Genomic DNA, 22,500 nt, shown 5'->3' on the forward strand with positions numbered 1-22,500 from the left:
CTATAAATCGTCCCCTAACCCCCTGTACTGTCCTTGTTCGGCTAACCTATCCTGTCACCTAGCCTACTCCCAACCCCTACGTTCGCTTCCCGGAGGGGAACAAGGGAGAGCTAGCGTCCTCTGCCGAGGCCCAACGAAGCCTCAGAATGGCCTCCCCAGACTTCAGTGATCTAAACCAAAGTGGGTCCAGCGGCCCACAACGAGAGCGAGGGGATGGATGGTGCGGAGGGGTACACTTCCTAATCTACCCTAACCACTTAACTGTTAAACTACCCCGGGGCTTTCAACAAGCGCCTCTTACTTAAACTATTGGTTCTAAGAACCCAGATTCCCATCGCCTGTGTTGGTGTCCTCTCAAATTTCGGGCCTCGCCCCCCAATTTTCTTCCCGTGCCCTCACATGGTCTCATGGCTGGGACGCGTGGCTCCCTTTGGCAGGCACGACCCTCTGCCGAATCTCCCGCTAAGGCACCCCCGGGCACTACACTGCCTCCGAGCCTACCAGCTCCCTAAACACCAGGGAGTGCCCCCCATGGCACCTCCCCTGAAACGCACACGTGGCAGGCTGGCTTCCCGGGCCCCTTTCTGAGGGTCACCCGTGCCCACAACACTGCCCACGCGGCTAATGGCGCCCCGGGCCCCCACACCAAGCAGGCGCACCCGTGCCCACTACGCTATCCCGGCCCCCCATGGGCCCTTGGCCTACCATGGCCGACTAGCCTGGTGCCCGGGGTACCCACTCAGCGCTACTCACCTTTCGCAGCCACGCTCCCAGCCCGTCAACAGGGCTCCTGCACCCCTCCAAACGGGTTTCGAGCCTACACTCCCACCAACAGCAAAACGACCTCCATTTTTAAATTTTACTAGCCCCCTAACTCACTCTACACTGACCCCGGGGGTCCCTTGGGCGGGAGTCACTCCTCCCCCAATCACTCATCGCACCATGCATTCCCCATTCGCTCCACTCACACAGACCCGCTGGCCTCACTCACTCAACAAGTACTCACCTCACAACTCTTCAACACACACACCGCTGAACTCCGCCATCCTTCTAACTACCTCCCCTAACTAACTCGTGCTCCCACGTCGTCCCTTAAACTATCGCACGTTCCATTTAACCTACGTAGCTAAGCTACGTCCCCACTTCACATCCAAAGTCTCTCTCTGTCTCCAAAATAATCCCATACTCCATTTTCCCAACCTAAATCTGACTAACAATCCCTCTAACTAATCCAATCCACGGGCCCCATGAGGACTTACCCCTGCCCCATGGAGCCGGTCTAGCTAAGCTAACCCTTCCCCCTAACTAGTTTCCATCCTGTGCCCTGGCCAAGGGGATTATCCACCCCTTGCCCAGGAATCCTGTTCACCCGAAAGTGAGGCTTGCTTTTCTTTTCCCCACATGCGCAGCACCAGCGCGGTAACTCACAGCTCGCGCACTTTTCACCTGCCCGTGACGTCATGCAGCTGCACGTGTACCTCGTCCCTCCTTGGATGGTACCATCCGGCAGGGATACCCCTCCTGCCGGATTCCAACCCCACGTGCAGCCATGACGTCACCGTGCGCATAAAAAAAAAAAAACACAAGCCCCACGTCTCGAGGGGTTCCCCACGCGAACACATGTGCTCTGCCCGTTGAAGCTTCACACACACGCCCGCGTGGAGAACCCGTCCAGTCCAAATCCATAATCCTGCCTAAACTTTGTCCGTCCGCGGGATCGGCAAATCCACCGCGTGCGTTTCCGGACCGGGACTTCACTCTCGCAAGCGAGCACGTGGGGGCCTCGTGCGTTGCACAGCACGGACCTCGCGCTCGCTGCTGGGTGAACCCGGCACGGTCCCCGAAACAACTACAGCCGCTACTCGGCTTTCTTTCCTCTGTCGCAGTCTCCGTCTCCATTCCACCCACTCACTCCCGCGTGTTACGACGCTAACACACCTCACCATTAAACTCACACCGGGAGACGCGGCTGCATGTTCACACATGCCGACCGACATCTCCCTTACACACAGCGACCTTGCACACGCTGTCTCTCTCACACTCGGTCGCTCACTCACGCATGCCATTTCCCTTGCACACGTGGCTCCACTCACTCGCGGCCTATCACTCACTCGTGCCATTTTCCTCACACGAACCATACTACTCACACACGCGGGGGCACTCGCTCGCGGTGCCTCATCCACACACGGCGTGCTGGGAAGCACGCCCTTCTGCACACTTACCACCACACCACTCACACACGGGGGGGAACTCGCTCGCGGTGCCTCATCCACACACGGCGTCTTTGTCACCCACCCGGTCGCTCTCACACACGCCCTTGGACCCGCGCTATGCGTGCGTTGCAGCACGCATTTCGCCACACTCGTGAACACACACCTCGACACCACACACACCGGGACAACCACACTGGGGATTCGTGTCCCCACAAGGGTCTCCAGGGCCTCTATACCCCCCAAGCTCTCCGTGCACCTGTCCACAGCACTCCTCCCCCCCGAACTCGCTCGACACGACCGAACCCACCTGGTCGTGACTCGCTTCAAGGGGGCATACTCCCTCCCCTCGTTCCTGGAGGAGGCCATCCAACTGCTCGCACCGGGTCTCTACCCAGTCCGCGAGCTCACCCCCATTATCCTCCACTACCTCCGTGTGTGTGTGTGCGTCACTTACCCCGTCTTCATCGTGTAGTCTTCCCTCTATCGTTCCCATCTCCCGTGTCTCTGCCAACTCAGTCACCTCTTCCCTTGTTATCTCCCTTGTCTCAACTATTATTTCCGTCTCTTCCCTTGTTATCTCCCTCGTGCACGTCTCCGTCACCCCAATTAGTTTTTCCCTCTCGGTCACCGTCACTTTTTCCGTCACGACCCTCGCCCACCACGTCTCCCGAATTACTTTGTCACCCGCCTCCACCGCGGGCCTGACAGCCGTTGCACTCCCTCCCAGCTCGTTCGCTCCCACACGTGGAGTCGCCATTTTAAACTCCCTGGTAACTGCCTTCATGCCCGCCTGCAGGCTTCGGCCCATGTCCTGCGTCTCACCCCGCAGCTCTTTCATTTCTTCCTTCATTTTGAGTGCGTTTGTTTCCATATTTTCGTTCATGCCTTTTATTTCGTTTGTGTTTGTATCCATCTTCGTTTTCATTTCGTGCATTTGCTTGTTCATGCCTTTTATTTCGTTTGTGTTTGTATCCATTTTCGTTTTCATTTCGTGCATGTCCCCACTGATTCCTGCCAGCATGGCGCATAGCTGGGCCATGTCGGGTGCACTCAGCTGAGCCGATTCGGCAAGGATCGGGGGGTTTTGGTGGAGAGGGGGAGGGGAGGTGTCATACACCGCGGCCGCCGCCGCACCTATTTCGGGCTCTGGGTTCAGTTGGGGGAGTTCGTGTTCCTGCACAACCAACATTTCCTGCACGGGGTTTTCATCCTGGACCATGGATTCTACACATTCTAAATCCATTTCTAATACCCCCGGCTCCCGCTCGCCTTGAGACGCCATCTTTTTTCTCGTAAAAGGTTAATTTGAATCGCTCGTAATTTGGAGGGAATCGGGGGTCGCTCCTCTCACCCCTGGACCGATTCCCGTGAATTTAGCTGGAGACAGGAGAGCCCGTTTTCCCGCTCTCCGACACCAGTGCCGCGAGGAGGGGGATGGGTTTGTATCCCACTCCTGACACCAGTGTTGCGGATTCGCGCCCGCCGGCGTGCGAGCGGCCACGTAACTTGAATCGCGGCACGTCGCCCACCGGACGGACAATCCCGTCGTGACCCTCTCGGACTAACGCCGGGAACTAGTCACGGGTGGGCCTTTCGGCCTCACCACGATCGTGCCAATCGGACCCCCGCGTGGGATAGGGTTGTTCGCCAAATTCGACCTACCTAAGTACCCACACGGAGAGTAGACCGGGCGATCGCACCTCGCCGCAGGTCGACTTCGGACACGGGCCACTTTAAGCGACCCGTTCCGTACTATCGGGACAACCGAGCGTGTTATCGTCAACCTCGACGGTTCCGATTAATTATCGGGCGTATTTAGCCCACGACCAACCCTTTACGTGAAGTAAGATGGAGATTCAATTAGAGAAAAGACGAAGCGAAACGGGAGAAACAGTTCAACATAAAGCACATTTATTCCGCGGCAAACGGAAAGCACACCTATACAATTACCACAATTATGCACCAAAAGCAAATGTAAAAGTAACACAACAATTATGCACAAAAAGCAAATGTAAAAGAGAAACACAATGCAGATCTACTACCAACTACGCAAGCACACAGCAACACTTACACAGTTTTACTTCACAGACGGCGCCGACAACACATATACTCCAAAGCAAAAGAAAAAGGAAGAGGCCACCCTCAACTACAAGGGGGCAGACGTGGCCTGGGGCCGCGAGACCGGGCAGAGCCTACCCGTCTTGGCTGCTGCGCTGCTGCTGCCACGCTTCGCCGCCACCACAACGCGCCCGAGCCCGAAACAGAAACTCTTCTCTCTGTCGCTGCCACACCTCTCCAACTCGCCCGATTCGCTCCGCGCTCGGCGCTTTCAATCTCGTTTCGCCGCTCTCGTCATGACCGTCCCAGGGAGCTCGCCGCCAGAGAGCCAGAGCGCGCGCGATCCAGCAAGCGCGCGCAATGCAGAGCCCAGAGAGAGACAAAAACCTCAGCGTACGCACACACACACACCAGAGCCTGCGCCTCCTCCTTATATCTCGAGCTCCGCCTTGGTTGCTGCGCTGCTGCTGCCACGCTTCGCCGCCGCCCCTTCTTCCAGCAAGCGCAGGAAACTTCCAGAAGAACGGAGTTTTTTCTCCTGGATCGGGGCCTTTCTTTTGCCTTTTCCATAGCTTTTTGTTCCTCTCGCAGGGTTATTCGTTGGGAGGAGGGGGTGAGGCCGTCGTCCATTCTCCCTCGATGAATGCCAGGCTTCTGGCAACCATGTGCTGAGATGGAAATGCGATGGCGGTTGTGGTTGAGGCGGTTGTGATGGTGGTGTGACTGGGCGGTTTTGGTTAAAGTGGTTGTTGTGAAAGCGGTTGTGAAGAAGGTGGATGTTGTGAAGGCGGTTCTGGAGAAGGTGGCTGTGGTTGTCGAGATGCGGTTGGTGGTGGTTGTGGTGGTAGTAATGGCGGTTGGTCCAAAATAAAGATAGTAAAAGAAAAACGGCTGTCTTGAAGGGTCGCAGCCCGAATGAATGACATTTATTCCCTCTAAACAACGGGTTTGGGCGAACTACACATATACTTACAGAGATATCTCACCTACGGGACCTGAATGGTGGTTTGCGAATTTCGTCAACCGCAACAATATATATGTATATGTATATGTATATATATATATATATATATATATATATATATATATATATATATATATATATATATATATATATTTCTTCTTCTTCTTCTTCTTCTTCTTCTTCTTCTTCTTCTTCTTCTTCTTCTTCTTCTTCTTCTTCTTCTTCTTCTTCTTCTTTCGGCTGCTCCCGTTAGGGGTCGCCACAGCGGATCACCCGTATGATCCGCATAGTGATTTGGCACATGTTTTACGCCGGATGCCCTTCCTGACGCAACCCTGGTCGCCTCTTACGACACAGGGATATGGTACACCTATTTTAACTGGGGTATACACCGGCCCAGTACACTGGTACTCATTGCGCCGACCTCGGAAGGATGACAGGCTGAGTCAACCCCCTGGTGTATTAATTCAGTGGCCCAACGGGGCTTGAACTCAGGACCTTTTGGATCCCAAGCCGCTGCCCTAACCACTGCGCCAACACACCAGGCTTATATATATATATTGTTGTGGTTACCAAATTCGCAAACCACCATTCAGGTCCCTTAGGTGAGGTATCTCGGTAAGTACATGTGTAGTTAGGCCCAAACCCGTTGTCTAGTGGGAATACATGTCATTTATGCGTGCTGCGACTCTTCAGGATAGCCGTTTTTCTTTTACTATCTTTATTTTGGACCAACCGCCATTGTTACCACCACCAACCACCGCTTCACCACAACCGCCACGACCTTCATGTCACACCTCGCAACCGTCGCATCGCCACCGTTCTTGCGCCGCCTGTGGGTACCGGTGTTGGACTCGTGCAGGGCGCGCGCCGAACAGCGTGTACAAAATCACGGATTTTGTGCTTCAAAAACGGATCAAAAACGACACACGCCCACTTTTTGCCGTCCAATCGGTGAGCGAGGGGCGATTTGGCCCCGCCTCCAGGGCGTTGGAGGGCGATCGATATATGCAAATTTATGGATCAAAAAGCATTCACGCCCACTTTTTCTCGGGCCAATGGGGAGCGAGGTGAAAGGTCGAAGGGAGGGGGTCAAAGATGAGAGGGCGAAGCCACGGGGCTTATATAAGCGACCGTGTTCGTCAGTCCAGTGAGTAGGAGAGTCGAGAACAGAGAGTTAAGACTTCGCGGGCGGTGGAGTTGGCAAGAAGGAGCTGGTCGTCATGTGCGTTGGAGTCGGAGCGGAGGGGACGAAGCTGTGGAGAGGCGGCGAGGGCAGACGAGGGGGTGCTCGCGTCGTGCAGGGAGCTGCACCCCAGGGAGGCCGACAGCGCGACCTGGCCGAGGTGGAGACGCTCGTCGCGGGACTCGAGGCAGAATAGGAATCCTCTATACCCCGAGCATCAGCAACCCCCTCCTGTTTCCCCCGCGCTGAGATAGTGCGACCAAGGGGGCCCCTTTCCCACCCCCTACCAGACACTGCCCGCGAGGCTCGCGGAGTTGAGGCACCATCGCCGCTCCGCGTCTCATCACCAGACGGGTAGGCCCGACCCGGTCTCGGCCTCAGGCCCGCCTCATCCTTGAGGGTATTCTTTCCTTGGTTTTGGGTATGTGTTGTCGGCGCCGTCTGTGAAGTAAAATTGTATAAGTGTTGCCGTGTGCTCGTGTAATCGGTATTAGATCTGCATTGTCTCATTTGCTTTTTGTGTAAATTGAATTGTGTTTTTCTTTTCTGTGTGCTTTTGGTGGAATTGAATATGTGTGCTTTCTGTTCATCGCGAATAAATGTGCTTTGTGTTGAACTGTTTCCCGCTTCGCTTCGTCATTTCCTTCATTGAATCCTCATCTTGCTTCACGTAAAGGGTTGGTAGTGGGCTGAATACGCCCGATAATTAATCGAACCGTCGAGGTCGACGATAACACCGCTTGGTTATCCCGATAGTACGGAACGGGTCGCTTAAGTGGCCCGTGTCCGAAGTCGACCTGCGGCGAGGTGCGATCGCCCGGTCTACCCTCCGCGTGGGTACTTAGGTAGGTCGAATTTGGCGAGCAACCCTATCCCACGCGGGGGCTGATTGGCTCGATCGCGGTGAGACCGAAAGGTCCACCCGTGACTGGTTCCCGGCATTAGTCCGAGAGGGTCACGACTGGATTGTCCGTCCGGTGGGCGACGTGCCGCGATTCGAGTTACGTGGCCGTCAGCACGCCGGCGGGCGCGAATCCGCAACAATATATATATATATATATATATATATATATATATATATATATATATATATATATATATATATATATATATATATATATATATATATATATACATATATATATATTGTTGTGGTTGACGAAATTCGCAAACCACCATTCAGGTCCCGTAGGTGAGATATCTCTGTAAGTATATGTGTAGTTAGGCCCAAACCCGTTGTTTAGAGGGAATAAATGTCATTCATTCGGGCTGCGACCCTTCAGGATAGCCGTTTTTCTTTTACTATCTTTATTGTGGAGCAGCCGCCATTACTACCACCACAACCACCACCAACCACGTCTCAACAGCCATCACACAACAACCACCAACCGCAACGCCGCTTCACAACCACAGCCACGACCCTTGCCGTCACATCTCGCTCTCACAACCATCGCATCACCGCCATTCCCGCGCCGCTTGTGGGCGCCGATCCTGGACTCGTGCAGGGCGCGCACCGAGCAGCGGGTGCAAAAACACCAGCCTTTCCGAGAAATCGGATCAAAAACGATTCACGCCCACTTCTGTTCCGTCCTATCAGCGAGCGTGGGGCGATTTGGCCCCGCCTCCAGGTGCGTCGGAGTATAATCGCTATATGCAGATTCGCGGATCAAAAATCATTCACGCCCACTTTTCCTCTGTCCAATGGGGAGCCAGCCAGAGGTGAAGGGTCGAAGGTGAAGGAGCGAAGCCCCGGGGGCTATAAAGGGCCGCGTTCGCTCGTCAGAAAGTAGTTGAGTTGGGAAGAGTTGGCAGTTGAGTTGGGAAGAGGGAGTAGTTGAGTTGGGAAGAGCAGTAGTTGAGTTGGAAAGAGTTGAGAGTTTCTGAGAAGAGGAAAGCAGTTGGACGGAGTTGAGAAGAGTGGAGAGTTGGAGAGTTGTGGCGGCGGCGAAGGCAGTCGAGAGGGCGCTCGTGTCAGAGTCGGGGAGCTGCGGAGAGGGGAGGCCGGTAACGCGACCGAGGTCGCGGTGGAGTCGCTCGTCGCGGGACCCAAGCCAGCGAGATATCCTCATTCCCCCGAGCATCAACAACCCCCTCCTGTTTCCCCCCCCCCCGCGCTGAGATAGTGTGAGAAGGGGGCCCCGTTCCCACCCCATTCCAGGCAGTGCCAGCGAGGCCCGCGGAGTCGGGGCGCCACCGCCATTTTGCGGCTCATCACCAGACGGGTAGGCTCGACGCGGTCTCGGCCCCAGGCCCGTCTGCCCCCCTCATCGTTGAGGTAGTCGGTAGTAGATCTGCATTGTGTTTCTCTTTTACATTTGCTTTTTGTGCAGAATTGTCGTGTCACTTTTACATTTGCTTTTTGTGCAGAATTGTCGTGTTACTTTTACATTTGCTTTTGGTGTATGATTGTATATGTGTGCTTTCCGTTTGCCGCGGAATAAATGTGCTTTATGTTGAACTGTTTCTCCCGTTTCGCTTCGTCTTTTCTCTAATTGAATCTCCATCTTACTTCACGTAAAGGGTTGGTCGTGGGCTAAAGACGCCCAATAATTAATCGAACCGTCGAGGTTGACGATAACACCGCTCAGTTATCCCGATAGTACGGAACGGCTCGCTTAAAGTGGCCCGTGTCCGAAGTCGACCTGCGGCGAGGTGCGATCGCCCGGTCTACCCTCCGTGTGGGTACTTAGGTAGGTCGAATTTGGCGAGCAACCCTATCCCATGCGGGGGGCCAATTGGCACGATCGTGATGAGGCCGAAAGGCCCACCCGTGACTAGTTCCCGGCGTTAGTCCGAGAGGGTCACGACAGGATTGTCCGTCCGGTGGGCGACGTGCCGCGATTCGAGTTACGTGGCCGCTCGCACGCCGGCATGCACGAATCCGCAACACTGGTGTCAGGAGTGGGATACAAACTCATCCCCCTCCTCGCGACACTGGTGTCGGAGAACGGGACAACGGGCTCTCCTGTCTCCAGCTAAATTCACGGGAATCGGTCCAGGGATGAGACGAGCGACCCCCGATTCCCTCCAAATTACGAGCGATTTAAATTAACCCCTTACGAGAAATAAGATGGCGTCTCAAGGCGAGCGGGAGCCGGGGGTATTAGGTATGTGTCGTCATGTTTGATCCATGGCCCAGGTCGGTTCTTTTTATAATCATAACCCCACCACTAACTGTGGTCAGTGGGAGCGGCTTGAGCACGAACTTTGCCGGCAAACGGAGTCGCACAATGGCAGCGCGATCGCACCTCAGCGCAGCACGGAGCGGGCTGATATTAATGGCACAGCACGAGGCGTGAGCTCCCAGTCACCGGTTCAAGGCACGTGGTCACGGCATGTGCCATGGCAGGCGTGGCAGGATGACTATGCGAGCATTGGCAGGCTTCAGGCACAATTGGGGGATGTCTTGGAAAAGGTGAAGCGTTATGAAGAATATATCGAGAAGGTGCAACGTGGAGTGGACGAGTCACAACGGCACGCAGACGCGCTTCAGAAAAATTACGTGTACGGGGGGACACAGCGATTGGACGATTTACTGGAACGAATTCGGTGGCAAAAATATGACTTGGCCAATAGAGTCGACAAATTATGTGGGAAAAAGAATTTGGTAGTGTTTTATACCCGTCAGTTGGAATATGCGAAGAGCAAACTGAACAAAAGAATAGAGGAACAGCAGATTGGTGTCTCCCAGGAAAGGAAACAATGGGAGGAAGAATGGAAATCCGAGCTTGAAAAGAAACAAAAGGAGCACGACTTGGAAGTAAAACAATTAATGGAAAAATTATTGGAGGAAGCAAGGCGGTTCAAAGAACTAGAGGGGAGAGTGAGAGAAATACAGTTGGAAGAGAAAAAATGTGAACACGATGGGGAGTTGGAACAATTGAAGGAAGAGATAAGAACAGGCAATCAGGAAAGAGAAAGCCTAGAATGGAAGTCAAAAAGAGGAGAGAGACAGCTCGAGGAAAGGGCAGAGGAATTGCTGGAAAAGTCAGAACAGTTCAAAGAACTGCAGGGAGAATTGAGGGAGGAAGGAGAAAGGAAAACAAAGCTCGAAAAGGAAAAACGTGAACAAGATGGGGAATTGGAACTACTGAAGCGAGAGGTAAGGGCAAGCCAGTTTAAAAGAGAAATCCTGGAAGGGGAGATTAGAATGGGAAAGGAATGGCAGAAAAAACTAAATGAATACAGTAAAAAAAGGGACGAATTGAGGAGGGAAGCGGTGGAAAGAAGAGATGAAATGAGTGAAGAAGCATGCAAATTGAGAAAGGAATTGGAAAAGAAAGCTTCTGATTTACAGAAACACCAAAACAAAGAGAGGGAATTACAAAACGAGTTGAGGATGGTGAGAGAAGAAAGAACGACAGCAGAGAATGAAACGTTAAGGAACCACACTGAGCAGATTGAACAATTGGAAGCCAAAGCAAAGTCTGAGTGTGCGGACATGAGAAAGGAATTGGAAAAGAAAGTTTCTGAGTTACAGAAACACCAAAACAAAGAGAGGGAATTACAAAACGAGTTGAGGATGGTGAGAGAAGAAAGAACGACAACGGAAAATGAAACGTTAAGAAACCACACTGTACAGATCGAACAGCCGGAAGCGAAGGCCAGATTAAAGAATGAGGAACAAGAAAGAGTACTGAAAGAACAATGAATGAGACAGGAGAAGGAAATCAGCCAACTGAAGGAAACCACGAGATTGCAGAATGAGATGCAAGAAAGAGTAATGATGGAAGAACGAATCAGACAGGAGAAGGAAGTCAGCCAACTGAAAGAAATAACGAGATTGCAGAATGAGGAACAAGAAAGAGTACTGAAAGAACAAGGAATGAGACAGGAGAAGGAAATCAGCCAACTGAAGGAAACCACGAGATTGCAGAATGAGATGAAAAAAAGAGTAATGATGGAAGAACGAATCAGACAGAAGAAGGAAGTCAGCCAACTGAAAGAAATAACGAGATTGCAGAACGAGGAACAAGAGAGACAGTGGAATAAAAAAACTGAAAGAGTATGAATTTGAAACTGAACGACAAAAGGAAAAAAATAGGTTGGAATACGAGGAGAAGTTGAAGGAGCAAGGAATGAAGCAGGAAGGAGAAATCAGGAGATTGAAGGACACAAGGAGATTGGAGAGGGAAGAACGAGAGGAACAATGGAATAGAAAACAAAAAGAACATGAATCTGAGGTTGACCAATTGAAAGAAAAGCTGAGGCTGGACTACGAGGAGATAGACAAAGAACAGCGAATGAAACACAAAATGGAGATGAACCAAATGAAGAAAACCATGAAACTGGAGAAGGAAAGACAGGAGAGGAAACGAGGAAGAGTAAGGAGACGGCAGCAAATGAAACACAAAAAGGAGATTAACCAAATGAAGCATACCATGAAACTGGAGAAGGAAGGACAGGAGAGGAAACGAGGAAGAGTAGTGAGAGAACAGCGAATGAAACACAGGAAGGAAATGAGCCAATTGAAAGAAACAATGAGATTGGAAAACAAAGAGCAGGAGGAACAGTGGGAGAGAGAACAACAACTATATGAGTGTGAAATTGAACAACTAAAACGGAGAGCGAGATTGGAGTCAACGGAGATTGAGGAGCTCCGGAGGGAGAACGAACAGCTTATGGGGCTCAGAGAGAAAGAACGACTCAGATGGGAAGGAAAAAGGAACCAGGAAGAGACAGAAATAAGGAACAAGGAGAGAAAATGTATGGAGACACTGGAGACAAGAGACGAGGTGAAAGTAATTGGGAGGGAGAGAAAAGAACAATTAAAGCGGAAAGCAAGGATGAGGTACGCGGAGATCGTGAAAGAGCAAGGAGTGAAAAACAGGGAAGGACGGGAGCGACTTAAGGAGAAAGCAAGGTTGACCTACATAAAGATAAGGGAAAGACGCCAGAAAGAAGCAGAGACTAATAGACACAAGGGGACAACAGAAACTAATAAATGTACAGAGACACGGGAGATGGGAACGATAGAGGGAAGACTACACGATGAAGACGGGGAAAGTGACGCACACACACACACGGAGGTAGTGGAGGATAATGGGGGTGAGCTCGCGGACTGGGTAGAGACCCGGTGCGAGCAGCTGGATGGCCTCCTCCAGGAAGGAGGGGAGGGAGTATGCCCCCTTGAGGCGAGTCACGACCAGGTGGGTTCGGTCGTGCTTTGCGAGGTTGAGGAGACGAGTGCTGTGGACAGGTGCACGGAGAGCTTGGGGGTATAGAGGCCCCGGAGACCCTTGTGGGGACACGAATCCCCAGTGTGGCTGTCCCTGTGTGTGTGGTGCAAGGTGTGAGTGCGTCCCCGTGTGTGGAAGCGACCCCGTGTGTAAGTGGTGTAGTGGCAAGTATGCCGAAGGGCGTGCTTCCCAGCGCGCCGTGTGTGAGTGAAACACCGCGGTTGAGTGCCCCCGCGTGTGTGAGTGAGGCACGGTGTATGAGTGAGGCACCGCGGGCGAGTGCCCCCGCGTGTGTGAGTGGTATGGTTTGTGTGAGAGAAATGGCACGAGTGAGTGAAAGGCTGCGAGTGAGGCACTCCCCGGTGTTTAGGGAGCTGGTAGGCTCGGAGGCAGTGTAGTGCCCGGGGGTGCCATAGCGGGAGATTCGGCAGAGGGTCGTGCCTGCCAAGGGGAGCCACGCGTCCCAGCCATGAGACCGTGTGAGGGCACGGAAAGAAAATTGGGGGGCGAGGCCCGAAATTGTGAGGACACCAACACAGGCGACGGGAATCTGGGTTGTTAGAACCAATAGTTTAAGCGAGAGGCGCTTGTTGAAAGCCCCGGGGTAGTTTAAGAGTTAATGGTTAGGTTATATTAGGAGATGTACCCCTCCGCACTATCCATCCCCTCGCTCTCGTTGTGGGCCGCTGGACCCACTTTGGGTTAGATCGCTGAAGTCTGGGGAGGCCATTCTGGGGCTTCGTTGGGCCTCGACACAGGACGCTAGCTCTCCCTTGTTCCCCTCCGGGAAGGGAACGTAGGGGTTGGGAGTAGGCAAGGTGACAGGATAGGTTAGCCGAACAAGGACAGTAAAGGGGGTTAGGGGACGATTTATAGTGGGGAAGTAAAAAAATAAAAGAAAATAAGTTGGGGCTAAATTGGGGTTTGACAAATTAAGGGAGTGGGTATGTACAGTGACAGGCAAAGGCGATAGGTGGGAGGGAGACAGGTAGGTAGGTCCGAGCCCGCCTTCCGAGTGGCCAGCACCACCGCACTCCCTCCACCAACCTCCACTGAACGGCAAAGGCTGGCCAGCTTCATCTGCTGGCTGCGTTGCTGCAAGGCAAAGGCCGGCCCACTTCATCGGCAGCTGTTGTTTTGCTGCAAGGCCTGTGCCGGCTGGATCGTCTGCAGCTGCTGTGCTGCAAGGCCTGTGCCGGTCGGATTGTCTGCAGCTGCTGTGCTGCAAGGCCTGTGCCGGTCGGATTGTCTGCAGCTGCTGTGCTTCAAGGCCTGTGCCGGCCAGTTCATCTGCCGGCTGTGTTTGCCTGCAGCGGCCTGGTTCTGCAGGCTGTGTTTGCCTGATCACCTTTGCCATGCCATGCCCACTGCCCCTGTTCACCCCGCCCCCCGTTCAATTTTTGCCCCCCCCCCCTGTTCATTGCCATGTGCGCCAGGATCAGCAAGCAACAGTTTGCAAGCTGCGAGAACTGCCCTGTTGGCAGCTACAACACGGGCCTGCAGTGGCGGCCCGTGCACCGTGTTTGCGTCCATCCATTCATCCATCCATCCATCCATCCATCCATCCATCCATCCATCCATCCATCCGTTGTGCTCATTGCGTGTGCCACTTGAGCTGGCACGGAGACTGCGTTTGTGCGGCCCATGCACCGTTGTGGTTAACTGGGTTCATTTCAAAAGGGAAGGCCTTGGACTGCGTGTGAGCAGCCGGCCACGTTCCCTGTCACCTGCATTGTTTGAGCCAGAGACTGCATGTGAGCAGCCTGGCTCCCTGCTAACTGCTTTCTTTTTGCAGAGTTCATTGATCCTGGGCCATGGTTTAGTGTAAAATTTGTAAGTTAAGGTTAAGATGTACTGTAAATATGAGTGCGCCCCTGGCATGTATGTCTTAGCGTCGGCAATTTTATTTAAGTCGTCTGTGTGAGTGGGTTTGTTTAGGTAGTTACTCAGCCCTCAGGTTATTTATTTTGGGGACACGAATACCATGAATGTCGCACTCAGGAATCCGTAGGTAAAATGTACTAGGGGAAAACTACACATGATGGCACACAAAAATTTGATGACTCGGGATGAGTCTGTAAAAAGGGGAGGGGGTAGTGTTGTGGTTGACGAAATTCGCAAACCACCATTCAGGTCCCGTAGGTGAGATATCTCTGTAAGTATATGTTTAGTTTGGCCCAAACCCGTTGTTTAGAGGGAATAAATGTCATTCATTCGGGCTGCGACCCTTCAGAATAGCCGTTTTTCTTTTACTATCTTTATTTTGGACCAGCCGCCATTACTACCACCACAACCACCACCAACCACGTCTCAACAGCCATCACACAACAACCACCAACCGCAACGCCGCTTCACAACCACAGCCACGACCCTTGCCGTCACATCTCGCTCTCGCAACCATCGCATCACCGCCATTCCCGCGCCGCTTGTGGGCGCCGATCCTGGACTCGTGCAGGGCGCGCACCGAGCAGCGGGTGCAAAAACACCAGCCTTTCCGAAAAATCGGATCAAAAACGATTCACGCCCACTTCTGTTCCATCCTATCAGCGAGCGTCGGGCGATTTGGCCCCGCCTCCAGGTGCGTCGGAGTATAATCGCTATATGCAGATTCGCGGATCAAAAATCATTCACGCCCACTTTTCCTCTGTCCAATGGGGAGCCAGCCAGAGGTGAAGGGTCGAAGGTGAAGGAGCGAAGCCCCGGGGGCTATAAAGGGCCGCGTTCGCTTGTCAGAAAGAGGTTGGGTTGGGAAGAGTTGGCAGTTGAGTTGGGAAGAGGGAGTAGTTGAGTTGGGAAGAGCAGTAGTTGAGTTGGAAAGAGTTGAGAGTTTCTGAGAAGAGGAAAGCAGTTGGACGGAGTTGAGAAGAGTGGAGAGTTGGAGAGTTGTGGCGGCGGCGAAGGCAGTCGAGAGGGCGCTCGTGTCAGAGTCGGGGAGCTGCGGAGAGGGGAGGCCGGTAACGCGACCGAGGTCGCGGTGGAGTCGCTCGTCGCGGGACCCAAGCCAGCGAGATATCCTCATTCCCCCGAGCATCAACAACCCCCTCCTGTTTCCCCCCCCCCGCGCTGAGATAGTGTGAGAAGGGGGCCCCGTTCCCACCCCATTCCAGGCAGTGCCAGCGAGGCCCGCGGAGTCGGGGTGCCACCGCCATTTTGCGGCTCATCACCAGACGGGTAGGCTCGACGCGGTCTCGGCCCCAGGCCCGTCTGCCCCCCTCATCGTTGAGGGTGGTCCCTTTTTCTTTTGCTTTGAGTATGTGTGTTGTAGGCGCCGTCTGTGAAGTAAAACTATAAGTGTTACCGTGTGCTCGGTAGTCGGTAGTAGATCTGCATTGTGTTTCTCTTTTACATTTGCTTTTTGTGCAGAATTGTCGTGTCACTTTTACATTTGCTTTTTGTGCAGAATTGTCATGTTACTTTTACATTTGCTTTTGGTGTATAATTGTATATGTGTGCTTTCCGTTTGCCGCTGAATAAATGTGCTTTATATTGAACTGTTTCTCCCGTTTCGCTTCGTCTTTTCTCTAATTGAATCTCCATCTTACTTCACGTAAAGGGTTGGTCGTGGGCTAAAGACGCCCAATAATTAATCGAACCGTCGAGGTTGACGATAACACCGCTCGGTTATCCCGATAGTATGGAACGGGTCGCTTAAAGTGGCCCGTGTCCGAAGTCGACCTGCGGCGAGGAGCGATCGCCCGGTCTACCCTCCGTGTGGGTACTTAGGTAGGTCGAATTTGGCGAGCAACCCTATCCCACGCGGGGGGCCGATTGGCACGATCGTGGTGAGGCCGAAAGGCCCACCCGTGACTAGTTCCCGGCGTTAGTCCGAGAGGGTCACGACGGGATTGTCCGTCCGGTGGGCGACGTGCCGCGATTCGAGTTACGTGGCCGCTCGCACGCCGGCGGGCGCGAATCCGCAACAATATATATATATATATATATATATATATATATATATATATATATATATATATATATATATATACATATCTATATTAATATTTCGGTTTTTGTTACTGCATGAAATGAAACAAGATTTGGCACATATACTAATGATATTATTGTCTTCCTTAAGAGGCTCCTCAAAATTCGTTTGATGCATTTTCACAAACTCCAACGGATTCCATTCAAATTCGATACAATTATGGCTTTTGGTCCAACTTAGGTCATTAGCTATAAATTTTCTCCATAACACTTCCGATATTTGAAAAAATCGATAAATCAATATCCCTTATGGGATTTTCCATTCAAATCCACTCAAGTTTAAGGCCTACGGGGGACGCAAATTTCCACTTTGCCCCGGGCGCTGTTTACCTCCGCTACGCCAAGCTGTTAGGGTTAGGGTTAGGGTTAGCTACCCTAACACTAACCCTAACCCTAGCCCTAACCCTAACAGCTAACCCTAACCCTAACAGCTAACCCTAACCCTTACAGCTAACCCTAACCTTAACCGCTAACCCTAACCCTAACCGCTAACCGCTAACAGCTCTTCAGGAAATTTGCAAGAAAGCCCGGGCAACACCGGGCTTTATTGCTCGCCCAAGCAACGCCGGGCATTACTACTAGTATGTATATATATCTACTACCAGGGTGTGCTTACCCATTGTAAGCAATAACGAGCCATGCTTCCCCATTGTCTTGGGTCGCTCACCCGCAATGTTTTTTTTTCATTTCTTTATTTTCATTTATTTGCTTTCATTTATTTATTTTCATTTATTTACTTTCATTTATTTATTTTCATTTATTTATTTTCATTTATTTACTTGTTTTCACTCATTTATTAATATTTTCGTTTATATATTTTCATTTATTTATTTTCCTTTATTTACTTTCATTTATTTACTTTCATTTATTTACTTTCATTTATTTACTTGTTTTCATTCATGTATTTATTTTCCTTTTATTTACTTTCATTTATTTTTTTCATTTATTTATTTTCATTTATTTACTTGTTTTCATTCATTTATTTATGTTTTTGTTGAAATATTTTCATTTATTTATTTTCATTTATTTACTTGTTTTCATTCAATTATTTATATTTTCGTTTATATATTTTCATTTATTTATTTTCCTTTATTTACTTTCATGTATTTACTTTCATTTATTTATTTTCATTTATATACTTGTTTTTATTTATTTTCCTTTATTTACTTTCATTTATTTACTTTCATTTATTTATTTTCATTTCTTTACTTGTTTTCATTCATTTATTTATATTTTCATTTATTTTCATTTATTTATTTTCATTTATTTATATTTTCATTTCGGGACGCTTTCCAATGGTTCTGTGATTTTTTCCGGTGTGTCGGCTTCGATGTTCGTCGGCACACAAAATTTCAGCTTTCTTCATCACCCGGAAGGTCCCGAATATTAATATCAGTGAGTCAGCGGTTTGAATGAGCTTGATTACATTAAATGTATCAAGTTCAGGTTCAAACACCGGGGACTCCGTGATGCTGCACCCTTCAATCGGAGATCACTCGACGACCGTTGACGGTGACGTCTGATGCCGGATTTGCGTACGTAATTAATAGAGGACCACTCAAGGGGACTGCTGGCTGTTCGGGTGAGAATCGGGGTTCGATTCCGACGGCCCTTCGGCGTGGTGGATCCAATCCCTCGGGGTTATTCGATGAGAGTAGAGATTTCAGAGGAACCTCGTCCGAATGAAGAGTTAAAACGACACCATTTTCAGGTAGACAGGTCGAAGTGCAGGTTATTTTGGGGTAAAATCGCAATGAGAGATATTTATTATAACAAGAGAAGAGAATTACATGTACTCTCGCGATACAATGACGTCACACTTCGCCATCTCGAGACGTGCTGTTTGTCTCTTTTGTTCGTCCGTTTCCGAGCGGTGGTTCTCGGTTCCTCGCACTTCTCTCAGTGGGGAACATGGAGGTCACTCCGGGTCGTTACCAAGTTGTGAGTACCTCAAATGCCTGGGGACCCGGGTTTGTCCCTCTTATCCTTTTTGTTTATATTATATTTATATATATATTTATTTATATACCGGGTTTGTTCTCACGAACGAACATTCCCCATGATTGTTTGTGTTTCACTTCATCATCATCATCATGTTGGTTGTTGGTGTCAACGTTGCTCGCCCGGGTGACTCCTCCACTTGGTTGTAATCTTTTACGGGTGGAACAGGGTGTAGGTGTGTGTTTATGTTTGTGTGTGTGTGTGTGTGTGTGTGTGTGAGTGTGTGTGTTTGTGTGTGTGTGAGTGTGTGTGTGTGTGTGTTTATGTTCGTGGGTGGGTATACATTCGTGTGCGTGTGTGTGTGGGTATACGTTTGTGTGTGTGTGTGTGTGTGTGTTTATGTTTGTGGGTGGGTATACATTCGTGTGTGTGTGTGTGTGTTTATGTTTGTGGGTGGGTATACATTTGTGGGTGCGTTTATATTAATGTGAGTGGGTTTATATTCATGTGTGTGTTTGTGGGTGGGTATACATTTGTGTGTGTTTATGTTTGTGGGTGGGTATACATTTGTGTGTGTGTGTTTATGTTTTTTTTTTTTTTTTTTTTTTTTTTTTTTTGTATACCTTGGTCGAGGCTCGTATGAGAGCTAACACACAACTCACAGCAAGGAGGCATGAGACAAGAGGGGTGGGAGTGGAAGGGACAAAACATTGGGGAACAGACACAGGTGAACTGTGGAAGGGAGAGGGATGGGGATGGGACGGGGAACATGGCGAGGAGAAGATGGACATTACAGGGACTTTCAGGAAGGAAAGCAGGAGAATTGAAGGAAGTGGGCATGGGTGGATTATCGGGGTAGAAAAGATCGAGGATTTGGATGGGGGAAGATAAGAGGTGGTGGTGAACAGCTGTTTTGAAAGCCTGGAGGGAAGAATGGGAAAGAATAGAGTGAGGAAGTTTATTCCAAAGGCGGGAAAAAAAGAGGAATGAAAGAGTGAAGATGAGCAGTGATTCGTGATTTTGGTAGTTTTACCAGAAGGGGGTTGTTGGCGGACCTTGAGCGCCCTGTGGAAATGTGGTTGGGACAAATCGCAGAGAGAGCAGGGGGGGGCAAGGCTGGAGAGGAGTCGGTAGAAGACAGAAAGACCACCGACCAACCTGCGGTGATTGAGTGAGAGGCCCAAAGACTCAGCTTCATTGCGGGAGATGCCAATGATCTTAAAAGCCCTGGTTTCGACAGCGTGAAGTCGAGAAAGGTGGGGAGGCAGGAGCACCAGCCCAGAGGGGAGAGCAGTACTCCATCAGGCTACGGACAAAAGCTTTGTAAGTAGTCAGGAGCTCAAGAGGGCCGAGGAAGGACTTTGCACGACGGAGGATTCCCAGTCGGCACTGGCTTTTTGAGGCAAGGTTGGAAATGTGACTTTCCCAGGAAAGGTCATGGCAGATAGTGAGACCCAGAAGCTTGAAAGAAAAGACTTCTTCCAGAGGATTGTTGAGAAAGTGGATGGGGGTTTTGTAAACGGTCCTTTCGAAGAGACATAGTGAGAGTGTGAGATTTGTGTGGATTGAAAGACATGTTCCACGTGTTGGACCAGTTTGTGATTTTATCCAGATCTGCAGTGAGCGAAGAAGCTGCTGCTTGCCGGTCTGAGGGATGACAGATGGTACGGCAGAGGGTGGAGTCATCGGCAAAGAGAAATAGAGGATTTTCCAGAGAGTCCGAGAGATCATTGATGAAAACCAGAAAAAGAACAGGGCCCAGAACGCTACCTTGAGGAACTCCAGCCTGCACAGGAAGAGGGGATGAAAGAACTCCATTTAGGGCCACACGTTGACTGCGACAGGAGAGGAAGTCTGGAGCCATGAGTGGAGATGGCCTTGAATACCATGGGAAGAGAGTTTGGTGAGTAGTGCAGGGTGCCAGACTGTGTCAAAAGCACGTGATATGTCCAGGGATACGGCTCGGATTTCCTGTCTGGCATTGAGGACCTCCATCCATTGATGGGAGAGCAGTAGCAGCATATCCAGGGTAGAGTGACCTGGTCTGAAACCAAATTGATGATTGGAAATCAAGCCATTGGAGAAGAGGAAGGATTTCATGTCTGAAGCAATGATGGATTCCATAACCTTGCTGATGATTGGGAGAAGGCTGATTGGTCTGTAGTTACAGGGATCTGTTTTTGCACCTTTTTATGCAGGGGCAGTGATGTTAGCAGAGATTTCCAAGCAGATGGCAGATGACCTTGGGAAAATGAGAGGGTGAATAGAACAGAGAGAGGGTGAGCAAGAGCAGAAGAGCAGGCTTTGAGGACACGTGGGCTGATGCCGTCTGGACCGGTTGCAGAATCTGACTCGAGGTTTGAAAGCAAGCTCTCCACCTTGTCAGAGAAAAGGATACAGAGTCCAGGGACAGTTGGGTGCGACTGGGTAAAGTGGGTAGAGATAGTGATGGGTTTGGGACACAAGATTTAGCTGCAAACACCGAGTTTAGACATTCAGCTTTATCACGTGTGTGGAATCAGCAGTGCGGCCATTTGAGGTAAGGGAGGGGATGGAGGGGGAACATACACCAGAAACAGATTTGATTAAACGCCACCAGGATTTTGAGGAGGGAGAGAGGTCTGAGAGTTCAGACTTGAGATGAGAAAGATGTTGTTTTCTGGCTCTCCTGAGGGTAGATACACACTTGTTCCGAGCTTTGTGGAAAGAACTGAGATTGCCCTCAGTTGGGTTTGCTTTCCATGAGGCAAAGGCAAGTTGTTTCAGGACAACTGCCTCGCCACAAGCTTCAGTAAACCAAGGGCGGGAGGAAGGGTAAGACAACTGAACACGAGAGGGGATAAATCTGTGCATGAGGGAGAGCAAGTTTCTTTGAAAGAATTCCCAGGATGAGTTGATGTTTGAGAAAGTAGTGATAGGAGACCAGTCTGTAAGTTTGATGGCTGCTCGGAGACCCTGTTTGTGGGTGCGTTTACATTAATGTGGGTGGGTTTATATTCATGTGTGTGTTTGTGGGTGGGTATACGTTTGTGTGTGTGTGTTTATGTTTGTGGGTGGGTATACATTCGTGTGTGTGTTTATGTTTGTGGGTGGGTATACATTCGTGTGTGTGTGTGTGTGTTTATGTTTGTGGGTGGGTATACATTCGTGTGTGTGTGTGTGTGTGTGTTTATGTTTGTGGGTGGGTATACATTTGTGGGTGCGTTTACATTAATGTGGGTGGGTTTATATTCATGTGTGTGTTTATGGGTGGGTATACATTTGTGTGTTTGTGGGTGCATTTACATTAATTTGTGTGTGTGTGTTTATGTTTGTGGGTGGGTATACATTTGTGGGTGGGTGGGTATACATTTGTGTGTTTGTGGGTGCATTTACATTAATTTGTGGGTGGATATAAGTGTGTGTTTATGTTTGTGGGTGGGTATGTCGTATCCGTTACCCTTCACCAAGATATGAAGACATCGATGTACTTGAGAGAGAAAGCTGTTTATTGTCCACCAAGGTACGTGCACACGGAGCGCAGCAAACACCAGGAACATCAATTAAGTAACTGAGGAAGCCCGGAGGGTGCCGCCCTGTCAGAGACGGTTATATTGTTGCGGAGCCGGGAATTGGCTGCGAGCACGACCGCTATGTGGAACAGTAGGGTCGACTCCACCGAACACCCGGAATATAGATCGTACCTTTCAGAAAACTCCGAGGGTACGGGTCCCTTACCGGACCGTGAATCGTTAATAATTCCACCACGTGGTACAGGGTGATTTGCCAATCTTCAAAATACCTCGAGATCCACGTGGCGAGTTACCGAATATTCACACCCTCGACGGCACCCACACCAGTCGAGCCGTTAGCGTGCCCTACCCGTGCGCAACCCGAGCGGATCGTTGCCAAAGTCCCTTCGGTCCAAATGTACATTTACAGCAGCAACAGCCTTTGTAATTCACCAACACGCGCCATGCTAAGCCAATGGAAGAA

General features: G+C 50.5%; 1 protein-coding gene across 2 annotated transcripts in view; it reads left to right on the plus strand.

Annotated features, from left to right (window-relative positions):
* Positions 1-18,367: 18,367 nt before the first annotated feature.
* The window catches only part of NDFIP1 (Nedd4 family interacting protein 1), a 42,795-nt gene continuing 38,662 nt past the window's right edge, over positions 18,368-22,500 (plus strand). Inside the window, exon 1 of one of the 2 annotated variants that reach the window (XM_085886693.1) lies at positions 18,368-18,525. In XM_085886693.1, coding sequence (XP_085742819.1) covers positions 18,496-18,525 — 30 coding nt within the window. In that variant the 5' untranslated portion in view covers positions 18,368-18,495. The remainder of the gene's footprint in view (positions 18,526-22,500) is intronic. The other variant, XM_085886694.1, reaches the window with a different exon arrangement.

Source organism: Eptatretus burgeri, chromosome 6 (assembly GCF_056783735.1).
Source record: "Eptatretus burgeri isolate ZD-2024b chromosome 6, Ebu_testis_v1, whole genome shotgun sequence".
Taxonomy (NCBI): domain Eukaryota; kingdom Metazoa; phylum Chordata; class Myxini; order Myxiniformes; family Myxinidae; genus Eptatretus; species Eptatretus burgeri.